Source organism: Bombus impatiens, unplaced genomic scaffold (assembly GCF_000188095.3).
Source record: "Bombus impatiens unplaced genomic scaffold, BIMP_2.2 scf_0418, whole genome shotgun sequence".
In the NCBI taxonomy this organism is placed as follows: Eukaryota; Metazoa; Arthropoda; class Insecta; order Hymenoptera; family Apidae; genus Bombus; species Bombus impatiens.
In genome coordinates this window covers 518,479-541,519 of record NT_176837.1, presented here as the reverse complement: position 1 = coordinate 541,519, position 23,041 = coordinate 518,479, and the positions used below count along the sequence as shown (strand labels likewise).

Below are 23,041 nucleotides of genomic sequence, written 5' to 3'. Positions count from 1 at the left end.
TGTATCTTTAACACTCCACCCTCACCTTAGAAAACATAAGATGATTATCCTATCAACAATACTTAGGTACTAACAAAGTGATACAGAGCACTACATCAATTACATACTTGACCCTTTTAAAATAAAAATTTATACTAAAAAGGTTGGTTAAACCTACTTAATATGTATTTAATTCAATGCAACTTTATTAATTAACTATATTTTTCGGGAAAATATATATATCTTAAAGATTAAGATTTAATTTCAATAATGTTATATGATGATTAAATATTTTTACTTTTTCATGATTATGATTCATATAGCCATTTTTGTTAATTAATTAGTTAAAATATTTATAAATACCAAAGTAAAAGATTAGAAGTAAGATTATATTAGACTATATTAGATTAAAATAAGTACTATTACAAAGATGACTACGTTAACTACAGTGATTGTTACTGCATCAATTTTTTTGTATATGATATATTGTAAAAAGTTTTATAGAATATTTTCATATTCTACTAAATTTTATTAAACATTTTATAACAACTGCACTATGTATAACTAGATACATTTAATTACGTAATTTATAAAGAGAAACATTTTTAGATAAATTAAAAATTTGCTGTTCATACAAGAAAGTTGAGAACCATTGCTTAGATATTATACATGTTAAGTGTAGAGACTAAATTCGTTATACGCTAGAAAGGAGAAAATTTCTTCTCTAGCGCTATATATATATATATATATATATATATATAACATATATAGATAACAATTTATTACTAACAATCGAAGAAGAAATTGTGTGATAAGTTCTAGCGTGACCATGAAGGCATTATTGCCACGATTTCAATCTTTTAAATTTCGAATCTGTGATAAAAAGAACAATAATAAGTCAGAATTTTTTAAAATCATTCTCTTCATATTTTTGTAATTTTGGTTAAAGAAAATTATTATCACAATTTCCTATATAAAGTACATATATATGTATGAAGTATGATATTGATAAACGTTGGAAAGAATTAATAAGAAGAAGTACATATTATATCACAATTGCAGATCTGATTGTGGGAAAATATATTTGCAATAATCTGTTTGAAACAATAAAACCATAAAAGATGTCAGACGTAAAAGATGATATAAAAATGACAAATGTAAAAACGTTAATAAATATTCTAACTTTAAATTGTTGGTAAGTTGCATTATGATGTAATATAGGATTACTTTTATCAGTTTGAATCTAGTTTAGAATTAATTATTTTTATACCAATTATATTTTTTATAAATATTTTTCTATACCTAGAATACAAAATTATAATTAACATAAGTATGCATACTGTCATATATTCATAACGTTTTATATTTTAGGGGGATACCATATGTTTCACAAAATAGGAATGTTCGTATGACAGCAATTGCAGAAAAATTTGCTACAGAAAATTATGATATCATTTGTCTACAAGAGGTATGGTCTGTTAAAGATTTCAAAATGATAAGAGCTAAGACAGAAGAACAGTTACCTTACTCACATTATTTTTACAGGCAAATATCTCATTTATATTAATATAGTACTATTAAACTTGCCTTTTTATTACTAATAATTTTAATTTAATGCATTGTAGTGGAGTTCTTGGATCTGGAATTTGTATCTTATCTAGATTTCCTATTAAAGATGTAATATTTCATAAATGGCCTTTAAATGGATATGTACATAAAATACACCATGGAGATTGGTTTGGTGGAAAAGGTGTTGGACTCTGTAGACTTCAAATTCATAATATGAACATTAATGTTTATATTGCACATGTAAATTTAATTATTGAGATTTGTAGTTTTTATTCATATAATTTTCGACATATCGATAAGTATTAAATATGTTTAATATTTTAGTTACATGCAGAATACAATAATCACAGTAATGAATACACAGCGCATAGAGTTCTACAAGCTTTTGATACTGCCCAATTTATTAGAATGACTTCTGGTGGAGCTGATTCTGTAATATTAGGAGGTGACCTTAATGCAGAACCTCAAGATTTAGCTTATAAAATCATTTGTGGCGTTGCTGGTTTGGCAGATGCTTGCTCAAATATTTCAAGTAATTTAGGGACCAATGAGTGTGCCAATAATAGTTATACTAGTTCAAAACTTGCAAGAACTTGTCCTGAGGGGAAACGTATAGATCATATTTTATATCAAGGTTCAAAGAATGTTAAGGTGCATTAAATTATTTTTATTTGTTAGTTATTTTCGTAGGAAATTGCCTAGAAATAACCATATTAATAATATATTATTCGTAGATAGAGGTGACAAATTTTCAACATCCATTTCCAAAACGGATACCTTACAAAGACTTTAGTTATTCTGATCATGAGGCTATTATGGCAACTTTTAAATTTATTCCTGGTAAGCTAATAAATATAGTGATATGTATGATATGTATAATAATAATATATATGGTAAGTTATTTAATCTTTAATTTACATTTACGTTTAATTTACATTTTTATTATTATAGGTGAATTTCAAACTATAAATGTAGATGTCAAAGATTCAATAAAGGAAGCCATAAGTATATGTGAAACGTCATTGAAAACAGTTCGTCGGCGGCGATTTTGGTATCTATTGGTAGGCTGTATATTAATTATACCACTTGTTTGGTCTATGGGGTTAGACTGTTCCTTTACATCTCTCGATGTAACTATTGGACTTAATGTAATACGTATTTTTTTAACAGCAATATTATGTTATATTTTGTTCATGAGTTCTTTATGGAATAGCGTAGAAACAAATGCTTTAAAAGCAGGATGTTTAGGAATGGAAATTTATTTGGCAAATTTAAATAATAATTTATGTAAAAAATAAGTTTGTGTACATTTTACAAGAACATAGTTCAAAATTTGAACTTCCTTTTTAAATTATTCCATAATTTTTCAAATCAAAAGAATCAAATAGTATCATTTTTAATAAGAGTATATTTTCTTACTAAAAAAGTGTAATTCTTAATGAATTATAGCATTTACATACATTAATATACTCAGTATTATATTATTATGCGACAATAATCAAATTAAAGCATAAAAACATATAAAACATCTCATTTTTATAAATTGGATAAAATGCATTAACGATCTTTTATATAACTTCGTAAAATCACATAATTTCAATTCTATATAGATAATAAATTATAATACTTTTTTAAACTAAATTTCATATGGAATAAAAATAAAAAGTACTTAATAGATATTAAATATTAAAAATGAAAAAATAAATAAGTTACAAAATCTTGTTACATTAATTGATAAATTAAATAACGAACATCATTTTAACTATTATTCTGTTAATTATGTTTATTACAACTTAATTGTTATAAAATATTTAAAAGAGTGTTTTAAGATAAAAACTTATTTCGTTATGTAAAATTTTATTTTACAGTAATATATTATTTTAATTACTATTAAAGATAAAAGTCAGTAATGAATAAATTAACATATTTTATAAGGTGATGTTTTAAATACATTCCTTACATCATTTTATTTAATAGTTTTACACATAAGTTATCTAATTTTTAAAATTGAAACGTAAGATTATTATTTAGGAAACTACAAATACGTATACATTTTTTTTGTAATATATTTAATTATAAATTAATGTAGTCTTTATACTATTAAAATCTTTATTAAAAATTCTGATTGTATTTGGTATTTATTTATTTTATCACATTTTGATATTATATGTGTGTACACATGCGTGCACATTACGCGTGGAGATTATCGCACTATAAACAAATATTATTGCCTATGAGATCTCCTAAAAGCTATATACTGGATCAATATCTTTTAGTACAAATATATTTAAATATCATATAATATATTAGCACTATATATGTAGATATATATAAATTTTTCTACAAGTGATTATATACACTATAGTCGTTTTTGAGCAAAAAGGCTCCTAATAAATAAAGATGTTTGTATGTATGTGTATATGTGAGCACACGTGCGCACGTGTGTGTAATTGACTATGTAAATTGTACCCAAAGGAATTTAAATAGAAAACATTATATTTCACAAATGTCATTGCATATCATTCCCGTTTTCGTGAACATATGTTTCAGTAGGCAATAGTACTAAACATACCCTACGAATTATGCAATGTAAAAACAATGTAGGCACTCTTTGGCTTTTCCAAATTCAAGGCAATTGTTCAACATAATTCTTTGGGACCAATCCCGTCTTACCATTTAATGTACCTTCCAACCATCCTGGTTCCAAAGAGGCCTTTACTATAATTAAATATTATGTTAGTACTTTACTCGTAAAGCAATTTTCTAATGTGCAATCATTAAATGTACTAAATTTTGTATACCATTTGTAATAATTTGATTTGGTTCAAATGACAATTCTCCATCGCTTTCGGCCACACAAGCATACAAAGTGCGGACTCTCCTGTAAGAAAAAATATATTCTTAAATAACGCAATATTGATATCATAATGAAAATATATACATAACAAATTATGATGAACATGTTTAATAAGAATCTTATGTTTACCATATACCAGGTACTTGTCCAGGGCTTGAACGTCCACTGCTAGGTGATGTATTAACTCTACAAATAAAATTGTATGCATATTAAAAGTACATTCAAGTAAGAAAATAAAATGTTTAGTTAATAAAAAGGCACTTACACAGATACCGATGGATTGTTTCGTTGAGTGTAACCCGACGGGTAATGTACAGACATCATAGAACCACGTTTTTGTTTTACTGGCAAGTCAGATGAAAATGAGTGTGGATCAGAAGCGATTGATTCACTCGAGCTACTCGTATTGCCACTGGTTAATACTGAATTTATATAATTATTTATAATTATTAAATTATAAATCATGCAGATAAACAAATACATTTTGAAAAAGAATTAAAATAACCTTTATCTGCAGAATGATATATAAGATTTGCATTCGTTAATTTAACACGTCCACTTCGACTATCTAAATATGTCGGTATTCTGTGACTTGTATGTTCTGTTTCTTCGTAGTCGCCATTTTTTCGTTCATCTATAGAAGATGATTTAGTAACAACTGCTAGTGGGCTATCATAGTATGATCTAGTACCAAGCTGTATAAATAATTTAATTTCGAATAATGTATGTATCGTATAATCGACAAAAAGTTTATTTTATGCTTTGAAACGTAAAATCAGCTAATATATAACTTACATGTCCATGTGGTGAAGATATATTAGCATGTACTGGATACCTTAGGAAAGGAGTTCCATTACCAGAAGATGTTGACCCATCTTCTACATTAACACGTTGTGATCGAGAGGGAATGGTATTTTGTGCTGAGCGTACAGTATCTTGTGGTGGACCAGCAATTATTCTCTCACAATTTTCAATTAAAATTTCGACTACTATGTTGTAAAATTTAATATCCATTATAGAAGCTACTGTTTCTTCTTCTGGTCGCAGTAAGGATGGCCCGAAACATACCGCTAAATTACCGACAGTCATTAAATTTTTATCACTTTTTTTCGCCACACTACAAAACAACATATAGTTAGGTTAAAAAATTACACAATTTGCATAGTTTTGAATATTCAATAAAATTGACTTTGTTATTAATATACCTGTACAAATGTTTAATAAGAAGCACTAACATATTGAAATTCGCTTTTGGGAGTCGATAAACAAGATTATGAATATCATTGATACGTGCTTCTTTGATTTCTTGTTCTGTTGAAAAGAATAATAAAAATGAAAAATATAATTAAAAAATATATTTTTTAATTTATAGAAATTTAATATAAAAAAGATAGTATTTTTAATTTAAAGATTTCAAATAAAATAATATTATAGAGAATACCTATACGCACTCGCAGCTGAAATGAAACTATTATAATATCGGAAAGTCATTAACGGTTCAGATAGCGTCCTCAAATATGTTTTGAGTGCACTAGTAATAGTTTTACTTTCCCATTCAAAACGATCATCCAGATTAAGTTTCTCTAGTTTCCTTCTATCTAGTCCCATAGCTAAAAGTTTATTTACTTTGGAAGCAACACCAACAACTCTGTAGAGACCTTGCTCTTCAAGACCTAGAACAGTAATACATCATATTAAAGTAATTTTCTGATGAAATTTACATATGAAATATGTAAATTGCTACCTCAAACTTACCTCTTTCTTCGAGCGTTGTAATGCATTTTGATACGAACATGAAACCAGTTTCATCTAAGGTGGTTTCTTCAGATTTGGTTGATGCACCTACTATAGGATAATTCTGGAATGATAAATATAGATACTGTATCAATTTTTTTCAATCATTCTCGATTTAAAAAATAATGCAGTAGGAATCCAATAATAATTGTTACTTACTGGTTCTTTACCATCCATGGCATCAAGCCATAACTTTCTATCTTCTTCAGAAAGTGCTTGGAATGTATATACTACATTAGGTCTAAGAAAATAAAAGAATTGTAAATGTAATGTAAAAATATTTGTATTATGAATTATTATGAATTGAACTTACTTATCAATAGTGGTGATATCAAAGCAAAATCGTTTTTCAATTGTATCTGACATACGACGTACACAAGATGCCAATGTAAAAACTTCTTTGCTACTCTATTAAGTTAAGACAATATTGATGAATGCTTTTTCTTGATAGTACATTCATAATAACATTCATTTTAGAATACCTAAAGCTTACTTACAAACTTTCCTGTAAGTTGATTATAAGGTATCATCGTAAATTCCTTTTTGTCCTTTTGATATGTGCAATACTGTTTTGTCCATGTTGTGCCAAATGCCTCTATAAAGATTTATGATTATATTAATATGTAATAAATATTCGTTCCATTTATTAACTACATAAAACTTTATATATTTACTCTTTTCCATTAGAAACAAATAACCTTCACGTGTGTATAGTTTATTGACCCCACTTTCTACAGCAGACTACAAAATGAAAATATTACTAGTATTTCCATTATAGATTACTATTAACTTTATCATTATACAATAACAGATTTTTTTTTTAAATACAATGTTTGAACATAGAACTCATGTTCAATCATTTCTAGAATTAATTAATCAATTTTACATATTATGCTTTAATAACACATCTTCTTATGCATTGTAAATAACAATGATGTATACTAAAATTAAATGATAAAAATAATAAAAAATATATCACATACCTTTTTCATATCCTTCATTTTATTCATAAGTGATTCTGTTTTATCCCGGGTAGCAAGGAAATTTTCTCTAGTCTTGTAAAACACACACACACACATAAAATTGAAAATTAGTAAGCTATTTATCATGCTGTTATCCTAATAATATTTGCACCACACAATAATTTAGTAAGAAGTTACATTTAAGTATATCTACAAGTAGTTGAACATTAACAACCAAATCAATTATGAGAGAATTACTAATATTAAAATACTTCAAAGTGCATAACAAGACATTTAAAAGTACCCAAATTATATATCCCAAATAATCTTTCAAAATATTTGGAATATGTTGTACCACATTCTTGTAATAACATAAGTTAACAAAGTAATTTATATTATAATAAAATGATAAAATTTTCATTTCCAAATTTTGTATAGCAACTCAATAAATAAATTGTAAGATATATGAGAGATAGAATGTGAAACAACAATGCACAATGTATTTCATAGATTTATATAAATCAATGTTATAATGCACAAAGCAACTTTGTTGTCATCTGAATAGTGCTAATGTAAGTAATCAGTTTTAGAATCGTGCTTCTAATGCTTTTCATATATTTTAAAGCAATGAAATACAAAGTAAGGAGAGAACTAACCTTTTGTATTTTTAGCTGCAGTTCAGTCATATAAGGTTTAAAATCCTCTGCAACTTCATGTCCTTGATGATAAAATGTTAACCAACCAAACATAAAACCTAGTAACTGGAAAAAATAGTATTATTTGTAACTTGTAATATTTAATTATTCTTGATTTAAAATCTATAATAATTTAATGAAAAACATATAAAAAGAGAAAACTTACAGTTTCCACAAATTCAAATTTTTTACGTTCTTGTACTTCTTGAAGCAAGAACACATACTCTAAACTAGCTTGACAAAAATGTCTTTCAGCCATTTCCAGTGTTGCATCAGCCTAAAAGTAATTATATTATTAGATCAAGTACTATAAATATTTTGCTTTTATAATATGTAAATATTTATACCTCTTGAAGAACATTGTCTTGTTTTTTGGTAGACAAATTCAAGTAGCGTTCTTGGCTTTGACAAAATTTAATAGTTTGTTTCTCAAATTTCTTCTTTCCGTCCTATTAATATATTAGTTTCATATTATTTCATAAATAAAAGATTGTACTATATACATTAACTTTGAAATTTAATTTACTAAAGTTTTTACATTACCTTGACGCCTCCAATGTGTTCTTTTCTAAAGTTCTCCAAAGGGAGTATAATTTGATCATAAGCACGTTCAAGCTAAAAATAAAAGTTATTGAATAAAGTAAAATTTTTATAAAAGAATAACTTTAAAATTCATTGAATCACAGTAAGCAGTGATCTTGTCTTGTACTGAAATAAATACATACAGAAATAAAATTATATAACTTTTAGGAATTATATGTGCATATATGCACAACTACATATAACATATAAATAAAGTTAATCATAATAAGAAACAATAAAAAGTGAAATTAAATCATAATACAAATATATATACAGAGAAACTAAATAATTATATTGTGAGATATACAGCCAATGTTTATTACAAAAGCAACATTATAGAAAACATAAAATAATATTATATAATATATACAGGGCGTTCTGCAACTCGTGAACGATCGACTAGGGGATGATTCTGCATGTAAAAATGAATCAAAAAGAAAGAATACATTTTTTTCATATAGTTCCCCGTTTTCGGAATTTAACTAATTGCAAACTGAATAGAAATATAATAATAATCGACACAAAATTGAAATATATATGAAAATAAGTAATAGATGTAGAATTCAAATTTTGTATAAAATTCTTTGTTTTCAAGAAAAATAAATTTTAAAATGTATCATGCGCGTGCACTAGACCAGTTCTTAACTAAGCATGTTCAAACTTAGTTTTCTTGAAAATAATGCCTTAAGCGGAAAAATTTCGTTTTACGTTTTTGACTTATTTTCGCACGTAATAACAAATAATCTCCTGCTAATTGTTTATCCATATCTAATCGATACTTAACCGAATTTTCAAACTCGATTTTTTCGGAAACGGGGCCTCGGTCGAAAATATTCTTTCTTTTCGATTCATTTTCACATGAAGAATCACCTCCCACTTAATTGTCCACAAGAGATTTAGAGTGCTCTGTATAATAATAAATAATATACACGTTTATCTTAGACTGAAACAATAAACATGTCTTCTGTATTTAAGGTGATAACAATAATATCCTCGTATAATAAAGACATAGTTTATTTAAAATTTGTAATTATCAAATAATTTTTTAAGGATATTAAACAATGTATTGATTATAATAACTCTAATCTTTGTTGACATTTTATTTAGAATACATTTTTAACTACAGATTTTCAATTTCTTGCAAATTTTTATAATTGCTTTTTTGATACATAAATGAAATGTATTAGAAATTATTTTATTAACATATGTATTTATATAAAAGCCATATGTAGAATATGTCTCACTAAATAATAGTAACATAAAAAGATTTATACAGGGTGGTTGATAACTGGTGGTACAAGCGGAAAGGGGGTGATTCTACGCGAAAAAAGAAGTCGAAAATATAGAATAAAAATTTTTCGTTCGAGGCTTTGTTTTCGAGAAAATTGACTTTGAATTTTCGCTCGGTACGCGTGCACTTTATCACGTCTCGTTATAACGGATCTCACTGTAGATCGTTGTCTCGATGGAAAAATTAAAAAAAAATTTCTATTCTATATTTTCGATTTCTTTTTTCGCGTAGAACCATCTCCTTTCCGCTTGTACCACCAGTTACCAACCACCCTGTATAATACAAATTAGACAATTTATGTAAATAAAATGATTAAGCTACAACTTAGTTATTTCATTTATTACACATTTATGTATCGTAACATTTATGTATTTATGTGCATGAACACACACATATGTTAGTAGTAAGAGAAAATATATGACTTATTAACGCACATTACCTGAATAAGCTTATTATAACTACTTTAGCACTAAATACTAAACTGAACAATATTGTGTTCTTATATTCAGAATGGGGACTAGATTCAATCATCCAATCCTGATTATTTATTCTAAACATCATAAAATCTTGTACCATATCAATACTAAAATAGAAGATCAAGTACAAAATTATTGAACTATAAAAGAGTTACTAAGACACATTCCTTGTTTAAAAATGAATGCAAATGCATGTATGTGTCCTATGTTCACACATACACACAAGCACTGACATTGCTATAGAAAAACAAGCATAACAACATTCTGTTATTTCACTATTTGGGGAAAAACTTATTTTTTGTAACAGTAATTAAATATGCAACTTACCTAATGCATTAAAAATGATTAAATATATAACTTGTTAAAGAATGTTACTAACATGTTAGTGCTAAGAATACTTAGTCTTTGTTTTTATATGCATTAAATGCTTGAAACATTTTATAAAGATATGTTATATGTATATAACAGTTACATGCAATAATATATAAAATTTTTACTTGTTCCTTGAAGAGGATATTAATGTAAATGTTAAAAGCTCTTTTGTAATTCAAAAATAAAAGCTATTTGTGTGTGCATTCAGAAACATGACAAGAAATATGTACATTGTAATATACTAAATTGTTTACTTTTAAAAAATATTGAAAAAATAAATATAATTTAATTATAAAAAGAACTTTGATTGAAAATATGTTTCAAAAGATATACCATTAAATAACCAGGATGTGCTCCTTCTATAAAAACAGAGTTTTTATATATAGTAACACTTATTATATTTTTATAAACAAATAAATCATACACAACAATGTCTTTTTGCAGAAAATATAAAAAAAGTATATCATTTTAAATATTTTAGTTACTAGTTTAATAAAAAATATGATACATAAAATTGTACTACTTTTATGGTAAACTTTTATCAAAATTATAATTTTTGATTTCTTATGCCAAACATAAAATTTAATTTTTATTGTTAAATATTATGGAATTGAACTATAACAAATTAATAAAACTATAAAAAATATTATAATATGAATTGCTTTCATTCAAGAATAGTCTTTCCAATGAATATAAAATATATTTATATACTAAAAACATTGCATACCATGCGATCCCTTTCATCTTCTATTGATGCAATAAGTTTACCAAATTCCTTAAGGCTTTGTGATATGTGAGTTTCGTCCTCAGTTTGAGTTTCTCCAATACATTCAAAACTAAAATTCTGCAATGTTTTGGAAAATGCTCTCTGCGCTCTGGACAAATCTAAATAAGTTAATAGCTGTTATTTTCATGATCATAGATTTTACAATAAATATATTTATTCAGAACCTTATTACTTGTATCTTCAATTATATAAATGGTAAAAATACAATTATAATAAAATATAACATTATTCCATATGATATTATAACATAGTTTATGATATGACGAAAATAATAAACAAAATTAAAATTTAGTATAGTCTATATGTATAGTAGCACAAATCAAATATATTTATATTACAAAATATGAATATGACATACATCATAAATTAAAAAATAACCTAAACCTTGAAAAAAATTTAGTGTCAATATAGTTGATTAAAAAATTGTTCAATATTATAACTTTGTAACTAAAATATGTTACTGGAAAACATGAAAGTAAAATAGAATAAGATAAGAGCAGCTGTTACATGTGTACACAGAAACTTATCAACCTTGTGACAAATAGACTTACTTTTGGCAGCTAATAAAAGATCTTTGACCTCTTTGATGAGCCGTTTAATTTGTTGGCTGGTCTTCTCCAATTCACGCTCATGATAATGAAGATTCTCTCGAAAGTAAGGACTATCAGTTAAGCAATCCGTAAACTCTAATGGTTTGAGGCCAACACCCATTATTCTTGATTGTATATTAAAATTCAAATGTCATTAATAAATCAAAACAACAGACCCGATAAATTAACACTTAGAATAACTATTACGATATATGATCATTTAACGGAGACAATATATCACAGAATGTGCATCAAAACACTTCGCAGCGCAAATCCTCTTTGACGTGAAGAAAAATCAGTTCACAATATTTCTTTCATTTATTGATAGTCATGAACGATATATTTCTGAATCTTCGTTAAGATTAATACTAAATCACTAGCACGATTACGTAGACAGGAGCTTTACAACGACGATTAAAGATCATATACCCTCTTGAGCCAAATGAACTAACTACAGTTTAAATGGCGGGTTATTCAAAACACCGCGATATAACACAATGTATAATATAAAATTATATATTGTGAAAACAAAACAATTACATAGTACTTTTATAAAATAACTTATGCCTTATGTGTACAATTATTATTTTTATAAACTAGTAACCTTTACTACAATGAAACTATACATTGTTATCGTAATATTTTAAATAAATTCACAAAAACTACATTAATATATAAAACTTATAATTAAAAAGCTACAAACCATTCTTTTTTAATAAATAATTTCTCATTGATTAAAAATAAAAAATATATTTATAAAAATAGTTAATTAATATTAATATAAAATATATGTATATGTATATATATACGTATTTATGTAAGTGGATATATGAATATATAAACCTATTATGCTAAAATAAAATTAAGAATAATATAGTATTCAAAAGATTGAATATACGTATTATATGTCCATAAAATATTTTACAAAAATCAAATTTAATAATTAAGTATATAATGCTACCAAAAGATAAAAATTTCTACATTTTTTTAAATGTAATTCATAATTATAATAAAGATTATAATAAATAAGAAACAATCAAATATTAAGTAATTTTCCAATTATTCCTTCTAAATGACAGTATTAAAATATCACTTACCTAAGAGTAGGAATTGTTGCGAAAATTTGGAAGCAAAATTTGCTTTCTTAAATTGACTTGAATTCCATACATTTCTCATTCAACACTATGATGGTTTTTACATTAACATAACATTGTAATTAGCAAAATGACATTGCTTGTATACTTACAAATATCGATCTTCGATACAAAATGTCTACGTCTTGAACTTAGGCTTGGATTATCGTAATCTTGAACATGAACAATTTATCTAAAGAATGGAATCCCACTTGTATATTGGTAATGGTATTTTAATGTAGTACCTAGTAGTACAGTTGTACCATAAATGAAAACGAATTTATACAAATTAAATAAATATAAATTTTTCATAAAAAGTTTAAAATCTAAAGCTAATATATGATTCTTGAATAAAAAATTTTTATTCTTATAAAATTTTAATCAATTAATGTAGGTTACTATTTATGTATCCTTTTCATAAATAAATTTACTAAAAGCTGGTTAGACTTCTTAATACTGTTTCTCTCTTACATTAATAACTTTCCCGATAGATCTGTCTTCTTCTCGAATAAAATTCGAGATCAGTGTTCGACATGAAACACTAAATTCGTCCTTAGTTGTTCGAATGCTAGTCGAGCTTGCGAACTATAAATTGAGTAACTCACTAGAGAGAAATGTGGTCAATTTTCCAGTCTATGATTGTGTGGTGTTTGTATAATAGGTTACATTGTGTCCTCTAAAATGACGTTTCTTACTTGTAAATACTATTTATTTGACACTAAATAATTTTTATTGATTATAAGAACTCGTTGACAAAAATTTTCGTTATCTGTAAACTTGTGTATTATTTACCAATTCGTGTGAGGTTATGATAAGAAAATTAACTTGAGTCACATCCTGTGTCCAATGTTTACTATTAGATTACTTTGTGGATCCATTAGAGGTAAATAACCTATTGTTTATGTTTTATTCGAAAGATTTAAATGTAATTTGTATTAATTCATAAACATTTACATAACCTCTCATGTAGCGTGCTTGTTTTGACATTCGGTGAATTCACGCTATGATTAAAACATATTCTCTCATATTTATTTGTAACTTGTACATAACCCTTTGTTTCGATAAATCTTATTTATTGATCTTATTTTTTACCTTTTGATACTCTCTGATTGCATTAATTTACTATTATGTTTGAAATACTTGTTATAATGTTCAAAAGGTGAGATAAGAAACATAATAGCCTCATCGATAAACAAATGTAATAAAAAATGCATTTGTAAAATATTCCACATTAGTATTTTTTACAATTCATAACAAATTATGTTCTTACTCTTTATCAAATTATTATACTTAACTAAAACCTTTTCCAACGTTATAATTTTTTATTTTGTACTATATATATATATCTTTTTGTATATTTTATCTACTTAATATCATATTATTGTATTATATTGAATATAGCTTTATGTAATGTTTTGATATATAACTTTAAATTAATTTTATTTATAAATGTGATACAAATGTTAGCAACGAAAGTTTATTACACAAATTTTTATATTTTTATATATATATATGAATTTAGTTATTGATAATTAAACTATATTAAGGATAACCTATTTAGATGAATAAAAAATACTTTCTCTATTCCTTTCTCTTTCTTTTTCTTTCTATCATAGATTATACTAATCGCACTATATTATATATGATTATATATATAACTAATATCATATCATAATATTAGCAATTTATGTCTTATATTAAACACATTTTCTAGAATGTAATAATCTTAAAAATGTTGTAAAATTTTAAAAATTATAAAAAATATCTTATAGTAAAGTATTTTATTTACTTAAACATAATGGCATAAATGTTTATTAAATTAATATAATACAAATTTTGTGTCATAAAAACTATGATATTAATATTTTATGAAATTATTTTAGATTGTGAAAATTCATTATTATATCAGATATGACATTAAATGGTTTTAGCAATCAAAAATTAAAATGATTGATACAGCCTGTAGCTTAGAAGATGCGTGTCGGCAGGCTCAGGTAATATTTTATTATTATTTTCTAATTTATTATAAGTTTCTAATTAATTCAAGTAGATTTTTTAATTTTAAATATTTACATTTTATATGCAGGATATGATAAATCAGGTATCCAAATGTTGGAAAAATGTTCAAGGACAAAATTCTATAAGTTCAGCTTGTGATAAATCATCTATTCAAAAAAAAGAACAGAATCATTCTAAACACAGCATTCAATCTAAGTTGACTAGATTATATTTTGAAGAACTTACTAAAGTTCCTCATGCAACTCCTGACTCTGTGTTGGTATGTATACTTCTATAGAAATAATATTTTTAATATTCTTAATATTAAATATGTTCCAAAAAATTTAATATAGATTAATAAACTAGTTTAATAATAATATTTTTATTTATGTAGAATAATCTAGAAAATGAATGTGACCTTTTGGGAAGATTGGTGCAAAGAGAAGGTCTATATACATTAATCGTAAATCTCTATGCTGGTAATAAAGGATACTCACTAGCTGTAAGAAATAGGTAAATATATTATACTTTTCTATTAAGTATATGTTAATATTTATTTACAATATATTTGGAAACTAAATTAATAATAGTAGATTAATAAGTAATTTTAATTTAATAGTGATAAGGGAAATCAGTATGATAAAAATTCAATATTAGCTGAAACACAACTGATGGGTTACGAACAGGGTGAATTGCTTTCATGTATAGATAATGGTCAATTGCCTGCAATGTTGGCTGAGCAACTAGAAACTAATCATTCTCATTTATTTTATGATGGTTGTATAATAGCTGAAGTTCGAGATTATCGAAAAGCATTTCCTCATACTAAAGCTGAAGTTCACCATGTGCTTCTTAAGCCTACAACACAAGTGAGAAATAAAAAAAAATACTAGTTTTTCACTAGAAATGAAATTTGAGAAATACTAATATAAGTGACAAAATAAGATAATAAATAAAATAATAATTAAGTTTTATCTAATGAATTTAAATTAATCAGCATAATGTCTTAATATCTTTTAGAGTGTACTCTCAGATGTATCAACCTTAACTAGTGATGGTGATTGGAGTCATGAAGAACGATTAATGTTAGAATCACATTTAGTTGCAGCTACCCAAGGACCTCTTTGTCTTGATCCAAATCCTATTCCTAGCATAGCTACAACACGATTAAGGCAATCTAAATCTTTGCTTACTGATCACCAACTTATGCGACAAGCCAAAAAGTTTTCACAGGTAATTAATTGTAATGGACTAGAATGCAACTGTGATTTCTATTTAGTTTGCTTGTGCTTTTAAATATATTATATCATGCTTAATTCTAATATTTGAAATATTTTACCTTGTTTTTTTATAGGTTACAGTTAATCGTAAGAGAAAATTGGAACAATTAGCACAACCAGAGGGATTAACAATACAAGATTTAATGCAAAAATTAAGAGCAAAGAGAGGAGTAGCTACAACCACTGCCTGTCCACCGCCTTCTCTTACAAATCCTCCTCTACTTCCACCAAATACACCTATTGATGTTTTAAGGTACATTTCAGTAAAAAGTTACTATTATTTATCAAACGTCACTATATGTATTAATACAAATTTATGCTTCATGTATGATAGATTTGCAAAAGCATACGAACGCCCGCGAGAAACAAAAGACTGTTTGCCACATGTTATAGAAGAATATATATTAGAAACGGGAGGAAGTCAAGGTGAAATAGATCACATAAAGCTCTCAATTCTACAAAGACCTTCTAATTCTGAGTACCTGGGAGAGCTTTATATGGATAAGAATCATCGTGAAGGAGAGAAAAACGGATCTGCATGCCGGCGAGTATTTGCTCATCATTCTCTTTTTATCAAATAGAATTTTATATTTTATTGAAGTTATAAAAATTGATTGGACAAATAAATATTTGGAATTTTTTATAGATTTACATTAGGTACAAGAGTTCTGGCAAATCATTACATTCAACAGTTTACGGAAATATTTACGGAAGAGGGTAGAAAGAACGTTAGAATAAAACATGTTGTACCAGGACAGGTCCCTCGCGTAACATGTACACCCGGTATGCAACGAGCACATCAACAAGTATGTATACTACAAAAGTGAAATTTTTTTCTTATTGTATGAATTTTCAAATAAATACTTTTTGATTAATAAACTTGTTTTAGGCGCAGCAAGCAAAAGCAGCGCAATTAGTTGCTCAGCATTTACAACAAGCTCAATCTCAACATGTCGCGCAGCAGGTAAATTAAATATTTCTTGCTAAATATTTGAATAAAATTATTATACTTTTAATAAACGTAATAAATCTTAATAAGACTGTTCTGAACTAAACTAATATTTAATAATAATTATTTCAGATCTTATCAAGAGCTCAAGGTCAGTTAAATACTCTAGCTGGTCAAGTAGCTTCAATGAAATCTATGACAGAAGCCACTACTTCTGCTAATAACTTGACATGCGTAGATGCAACAAATATTCCGCAAGTTATTGCTCAGACTGAGACTACGTCAATGAGTCCAGGGCAACCTTTAACTAATGGTGGATCAAATGCCTCCACATCTGTACAGATTGATAACTCTACTATGTCGGTTGCTGATGGCAATTCCTGTAATGGATCTGGAATTTTAGTTTTTCAGCAGAAATTAAACAGTAATATTAATAATGCTACATCTACAAATGTTCCAGTTTTGGTAGGAGTTATACATGAATTTATATGAATTATGTGTAACATTATATTTTGATGTTCGGACAACTTTACATATTTCTCTACTTATAGCAAGCTCAATTGCAAGCTGGAACACAAAATTGTGTTACGGAAACCGTTAATCAGAGCCAAAATGAAATACCATTTAAAAAACATTCTACTAATCCCGCGATAACAGCACTTGTAACATCTCTCATGAATTCTGCTCAACAATTTCAACAGCAAGCTGCAGGTTTGTTATGATGTTGATATAAACTGTAATACAAAATAAAAGAAATGCTAAAAATAAAAGTATTTTATTAAACATTCTTTCAGCAAATGCAGCAGCTGCTGCTATGAATAGTAATGCACAGACTACAAACAAGTCAAATAATGCTGCGATCCTTAGTTTGTTAAATAGCAGTCCTGCCAATTTGACGCAACAGAAAGTCCAGCCACGAAGGATCTCTTTGAATGCTTCCATCCCATCTAGAGTTCTTAGTCATGGAAATGTCATTAATGTCCCTAATACAACTGGTCAAGTAAGTCAATTAAGCTCGTACTTATACGTTTTTAACAATATTATGAAATTGTAAGAAATATATTTTTAGGTAAGGGTGAGTTTAAGTTCAACTTTAACAGGACAATTAAGTTGTAAGCAGCAACCAGTCAAAGCAACAGCTGTGAAATTAGCTCGTGTGCAAGATCCTAATTCAACACTTGGATTATCAATGTCAGGACTTTCAGCTTTGTTAGCAGGTAAATATTTGAAGATACACACAAGATACAATTAGTGTGTATTTTTTCTATTATTTCTATTCTGTCTTATTTAAGGTGAACATAATTAAAATTATGTATTATAGGGACGCCATCTGCAGATAATCCAATACCAGGAATTAATTCTGGTTCTTCTCTCCTTGAGCGGTTAACTGCTTCTTCCAGTCAGAATAATCAATCTGCAACGCCAATGAGTACTCCACCATCAACCAATGTAAACCTGCAGGGTGTAAATCTTACTAGTCTGTCGAATTCCATCAATGGTCTTCAAAATGTTCAGGTTGTGGAGAGCTGCTTATTTCAACATATGGCGTAGAAGATGAAATACTACTGTACTATTCATTATACAACAGGTATCATTTCCTGGACTATCACAACCCATTACGATGTCGCTAAATGTGTCAGCAACGACGGGTTCCGTTACACCTACAGGAGTTATTGTTTCTCTGCCTATATCATCTGCAACTAATACTTGCACCACAGTTTCTAGTGTTAGTTTTTTTATATTTCACGCGTCTGCTCATTTCGGTTAGTTTAACACTTAAATTTTTCTGAAATATTGATTTATATTTCTAGATGGTAGCTACTACAGTTGTTACAACAGCTATTGCTGGAAGTACACCAACAGTAGTAATAACTAATCCTGCCAATACTCATTTGTCGTTACCAATTGGTAAGAATTTTTTCTTTTTGATGCACTGATTCTAATCTTCATATTAAATTACTTTATTTAATATATTAATGTTTGACTAACAAAGATAAGTAAATGTTTTATGCCTATATAAACTGAATAATTATGATATACGAAATAATCTGTATTTTATTATACAATAAATGTTGTAGCCCAAATAATACCTTCAGCAGTCAAAGGATTATCACAACAAAACATACGTAATAGTAATTCTGTTACCCTTGCACAGGTATTTATAAATTATATATTGTGTTATATAATATGTACATAATAATTTATTAAAGTCCCAAAATGAGATAAAGATTACTTCTTAGGGTGGACAGGCAATTCAACTTGTCGGATCTCAAAGGCCACGAGTTAATCATATAGCGCGTCAAGTACAACCAAATCAAGTTAAATCAACTGTTTTATCAAATCAATTAGTAACTGTGGCTAAAACAGTGACAGCCAGTCAGTTAATACTGTCTGGTAATAAACAGGTGTTAACTCCTATAATGGGTAAGTTACCATAGATACCATGTCACAATATATTGTTATTTAAAAATAGATTATAGACAGTAACAACAAATTCTATTGTTTCCATATTATTTTACAATTTCTATTATACATTAATATGTATAAATATTTTTATATAAGCTGCTTAATTTATTCATGTTTAGGACATTATATTAAATTTTTTTCAACAAATAAGGATAGTGTCATGTTTTATAGCAGCAACGAAACCAGTGCTTATGGCGTCCCAGACGACATCTTCTTCCCAAGTAGTACCTGCAAATAAACAAACATTATTGACAAAATCCTTGCATGCTAGAGCTTCTACAGGGCAGTGCAGTCAGCAAACTCAAAGTCTTGGAGTGGCAACATTATCACAACAACAAGTATGTATTTTTGCATTATTAGTATAAATTTTTAGTTAAGAGAAGAAAATTACATATTATAAAAGATGATGTAATATAAAAGAATATATATACTTTTGAATTTATTTAAAATTATAAGTACAATTCAAAGATTGTTTATTCTGTAGTTACAGAGAACTCTTGTTAAACCTGTACAGCTCCAACAGTTACAGTGTTTAACTACACAACATAAAGTAGCGGTTGCAACTAGCAATTCGCAAAACAGGACTCAAATTGAGCCACAGAGAAATTCTACATCTGGCCCTGGGGAAGATCCAGCCTGAACATGTTCAAATAATTAATATTTCATCACACTGAAATAATTGGAGCCTGCCTATAAGAAATGTAATGAGGTTTTTATATATTAAGTTAATATGACATTTGAAAATTTTAATTATGCATGCAATTATAATTGTAAATTATACAATTTTTATTCATGAACGATCAATGTTTAACAGTAAAGACATATTTTATAAAAATCAGCATAATACATATTTGTGCACATGTGCAATAAATTATTTCTACAAAAAACGAAAGAAAAATTTCTGCCTCAAAATATTACTTTGAGGATGGTTTCAATTATTGTATATATAACTTATACATACAATATGATTTGTTTTATATTAAAAAATATAATAAATATTCCATTTTTTATTGACCTCGACCCATCTTTATATTATTGTTATTTATTTCAAATAAAAATATTTTATGATATACACTTTTTGTAAAAAATCGGTCGCTGCTAGCTACACATTTAGAACTAGTGCAGACGAGCGACTTTGTCCGCAGTATATCACTCTGATCATATGTCTGTTTTCGTTGTTGTTAACTGGGAAAACAAATAAAGATATATGATCGCAGCGATATCGCGCGGATAAAGTCATTTGCTGCATCGGGTTTTATGTTAGTTCATATGTACACATTAGAATTATTAAAAATGTGTGGGATTGTCTCGAGACTAGGGAATCAACTTGGGATTCGAGATGAATCATCAAAATTTGAGTGGAATTCCGATATTTTCGTATTTCTCAAGATTCTGAGATCTTGTCCGAATCCACCTGAATTCTAATTTATCCCAAGTTCATAATATTAATTCGTCAATAATCATAAACATAAAGTAAATTAAGTTTTGTCTTAATGTTTTTATTTTATTAATTATATATATATTAACATGTCATAATTTAATATATAAACTCTTGAAGATAGCTATTTTCAGTATTATTTATAATTACAGATACTGAAACAACTTTCAAAATAATTTTTCATAGTTCAAAATAAGCATGAAGTGTTATTTATATTCTTAACAATTGCAACAAAATTTGTGAACCGTTAGTTTCATACGAGAGTACTCGAGAAGATATCCAGAAATAAAGTAATAAGTTAAAATACAACAAATCTTTCATCCAAATAAGTAATTAATCTTAAAATAAAATTACATAACTTATGTATGGGATCGAGTGGAAGTTACAAATATGTAAGTCGAATAATAAAGCCGAAAAAAATAAATAAATTTCAATTATGTAACTATATACAGTTTTTAACACCACAAAACATTTTTTATGTACAATTTAGATAGATTAAGTAATATACAGTATCACTTTTTAAACATATAAAAATTAATACATATATAACATTTACATATAAGTTACATGATAATAATCTTGGATGTTCTTATACCTATACTAAATTAATACATACGTCAAACATATGGTACAGTACATATACCTATAAACACAGCAATTTTTTTTAATAATAATATAATTTAATATGTAATTAAATGTATAACTTGTGCTTTTTATAATTATTGCTATAAGTCACTTATTACGTAATGATATTTAGTTCAGTATATGATACAAAAATGTCATTCTTTAACCATAATTAAATATCCTCAACAGTGATTACGTCAATAACAAACGGTATAAAAATTTTGTATATTAGTTGGCATTCAGTTCCAGCTGTATGCAATAACAAAATTTGTTTTCTTATTCTAATTTAAATAATTAATTTCATTATTTGTTTAAGTATTTATTGCAAATAGGAACTGCACAAATAATTTGGCACTGCTCTGTGTTGGAAAATATCTACATAAATATTTTTACTAAGAAGTATAATAGAATTAGAAAAGGAGAAAAAATGGGGAAAATAATTTACTCAGCTCTCATGCTTACACTCCTTGTCAAAAAGATAACCCAGGTGTGCTATCTTCAATTTCTTAATGATGCATGTAAAATTTTTCGTCTGTAACATATAATATCAAAACATTATGAGCTCAGAATATGCGGTTCGTTGAAAATAATTAAAAATATTATGAGATTTAGTGTGTAACAAAAAGAATTGTTTTATTTTAAGAACGAAATGATAACACATGTACAATAAGAAAATAATAATCAACATAAACTGTAACTAACAATAATTACTTATCAAACATATATATTTATTTAATAATGGGTACATCCCCCTTTATTTTCCATTACTTCTATTATAAGATTTGGTATCGATTTATATAGTTTCTGGATATAATTTTGACTTAACGTATCCCATTTGCGTATAATTGCATTTTTTAATTTTTGTACTTGTTGATACTGCTTTCCATTCGCGTATATGCCGTGAACAAGTTCTGTCCTACAATTTTCAATAATATTAAGGTCCGGGGAGCGTGCAGGCCACGGCAAAATAGATATATTATTTTCATTAAAATATGATTGGACTAATCTTGATGTGTGTACAGATGCATTATCTTGTTGAAAGATGTAATCAGGTCCAGAAATGCGTTCTGCAGGATTATTTATTTGTTCTTTGATTAAATTTATGTATCGGACACTATTCATTCTCCCATTGAAGAACTTGATACTTGTCTTGCCAAAATAACCAATACCGGCCGAAACCATCACGCTGCCTTCTTCTA

The 23,041-nt window shown here is 26.9% G+C and overlaps 3 protein-coding genes across 12 annotated transcripts; 2 read left to right on the top strand and 1 right to left on the bottom strand.

The window, feature by feature from the left end:
• The first annotated feature begins 4 nt into the window (after positions 1 to 4).
• LOC100745539 (putative neutral sphingomyelinase) lies at positions 5 to 3,074 on the top strand. Of its 3 annotated transcripts, XM_012386816.3 has the most exons (7): positions 5 to 142; positions 1,042 to 1,174; positions 1,351 to 1,524; positions 1,605 to 1,788; positions 1,873 to 2,199; positions 2,283 to 2,388; positions 2,500 to 3,074. In XM_012386816.3, the coding sequence occupies exons 2-7, from the start codon at positions 1,101 to 1,103 to the stop codon at positions 2,844 to 2,846; spliced, it is 1,212 nt and encodes a 403-aa protein (XP_012242239.1). In that variant the 5' UTR covers positions 5 to 142; positions 1,042 to 1,100; the 3' UTR covers positions 2,847 to 3,074. The 3 variants fall into 3 exon arrangements, with proteins under 3 accessions (XP_012242239.1, XP_012242241.1, XP_033177227.1); XM_012386818.3 differs by lacking the exon at positions 5 to 142 and having other exon boundaries at positions 715 to 1,174; positions 1,351 to 1,447; XM_033321336.1 differs by lacking the exon at positions 5 to 142 and having other exon boundaries at positions 715 to 1,174.
• Positions 3,075 to 3,660: 586 nt separating this feature from the next.
• Positions 3,661 to 13,242, bottom strand: LOC100749296 (rho GTPase-activating protein 26). Of its 6 annotated transcripts, XM_033321331.1 has the most exons (22): positions 13,201 to 13,242; positions 13,052 to 13,136; positions 11,916 to 12,079; positions 11,305 to 11,462; positions 8,400 to 8,471; positions 8,204 to 8,305; positions 8,023 to 8,133; positions 7,818 to 7,922; positions 7,183 to 7,254; positions 6,874 to 6,940; positions 6,697 to 6,794; positions 6,513 to 6,607; positions 6,359 to 6,440; positions 6,161 to 6,284; positions 5,857 to 6,078; positions 5,611 to 5,716; positions 5,201 to 5,522; positions 4,911 to 5,100; positions 4,671 to 4,827; positions 4,535 to 4,591; positions 4,350 to 4,429; positions 4,027 to 4,266 (listed from the first exon to the last, which is right to left on the bottom strand). In XM_033321331.1, the coding sequence occupies exons 3-22, from the start codon at positions 12,073 to 12,075 to the stop codon at positions 4,175 to 4,177; spliced, it is 2,472 nt and encodes an 823-aa protein (XP_033177222.1). In that variant the 5' UTR covers positions 12,076 to 12,079; positions 13,052 to 13,136; positions 13,201 to 13,242; the 3' UTR covers positions 4,027 to 4,174. The 6 variants fall into 6 exon arrangements, with proteins under 6 accessions (XP_033177224.1, XP_033177222.1, XP_024224048.1 ...); XM_024368280.2 differs by having other exon boundaries at positions 13,052 to 13,221; XM_033321333.1 differs by lacking the exons at positions 13,052 to 13,136; positions 13,201 to 13,242 and having other exon boundaries at positions 3,661 to 4,266; positions 4,542 to 4,591; positions 11,916 to 12,075.
• Positions 13,243 to 13,669: 427 nt separating this feature from the next.
• On the top strand, positions 13,670 to 20,651 carry LOC100748936 (transcription factor SPT20 homolog). 3 transcript variants are annotated; one of them, XM_024368347.2, is made up of 22 exons: positions 13,671 to 13,970; positions 14,971 to 15,081; positions 15,174 to 15,365; positions 15,480 to 15,598; positions 15,705 to 15,954; positions 16,106 to 16,318; positions 16,440 to 16,618; positions 16,700 to 16,909; positions 17,012 to 17,171; positions 17,255 to 17,329; positions 17,447 to 17,465; positions 17,553 to 17,779; positions 17,866 to 18,025; positions 18,109 to 18,314; positions 18,384 to 18,531; positions 18,636 to 18,829; positions 18,903 to 19,040; positions 19,126 to 19,222; positions 19,393 to 19,469; positions 19,555 to 19,738; positions 19,952 to 20,118; positions 20,265 to 20,651. In XM_024368347.2, exons 2-22 carry the CDS (start codon positions 15,034 to 15,036, stop codon positions 20,418 to 20,420), a joined length of 3,219 nt encoding a protein of 1,072 aa, XP_024224115.1. In that variant the 5' UTR covers positions 13,671 to 13,970; positions 14,971 to 15,033; the 3' UTR covers positions 20,421 to 20,651. The 3 variants fall into 3 exon arrangements, with proteins under 3 accessions (XP_012242307.1, XP_024224115.1, XP_003490385.1); XM_012386884.3 differs by having other exon boundaries at positions 13,670 to 13,970; positions 17,447 to 17,779; positions 19,955 to 20,118; XM_003490337.4 differs by having other exon boundaries at positions 17,447 to 17,779.
• The last annotated feature ends 2,390 nt before the right edge of the window (positions 20,652 to 23,041 follow it).

Bases quoted from the DNA above. Each gene is read 5' to 3' on its own strand.
- LOC100745539 (XM_012386816.3), top strand. From the start codon at position 1,101: ATGTCAGACGTAAAAGATGATATAAAAATGACAAATGTAAAAACGTTA. The intron at 1,789-1,872 runs GTAAATTTAATT...TTAATATTTTAG, and splicing joins TTAATGTTTATATTGCACAT to TTACATGCAGAATACAATAA. The intron at 2,389-2,499 runs GTAAGCTAATAA...TTATTATTATAG, and splicing joins AACTTTTAAATTTATTCCTG to GTGAATTTCAAACTATAAAT.
- LOC100749296 (XM_033321331.1), bottom strand. From the start codon at position 12,075: ATGGGTGTTGGCCTCAAACCATTAGAGTTTACGGATTGCTTAACTGAT. The intron at 8,306-8,399 runs GTAATGTAAAAA...ATATATTAATAG, and splicing joins AACACATTGGAGGCGTCAAG to GACGGAAAGAAGAAATTTGA. The intron at 6,441-6,512 runs GTAAGTTCAATT...TTATTTTCTTAG, and splicing joins GATATCACCACTATTGATAA to ACCTAATGTAGTATATACAT.
- LOC100748936 (XM_003490337.4), top strand. From the start codon at position 15,034: ATGATTGATACAGCCTGTAGCTTAGAAGATGCGTGTCGGCAGGCTCAG. The intron at 17,172-17,254 runs GTATGTATACTA...AACTTGTTTTAG, and splicing joins TGCAACGAGCACATCAACAA to GCGCAGCAAGCAAAAGCAGC. The intron at 19,041-19,125 runs GTTAGTTTTTTT...TTATATTTCTAG, and splicing joins CTTGCACCACAGTTTCTAGT to ATGGTAGCTACTACAGTTGT.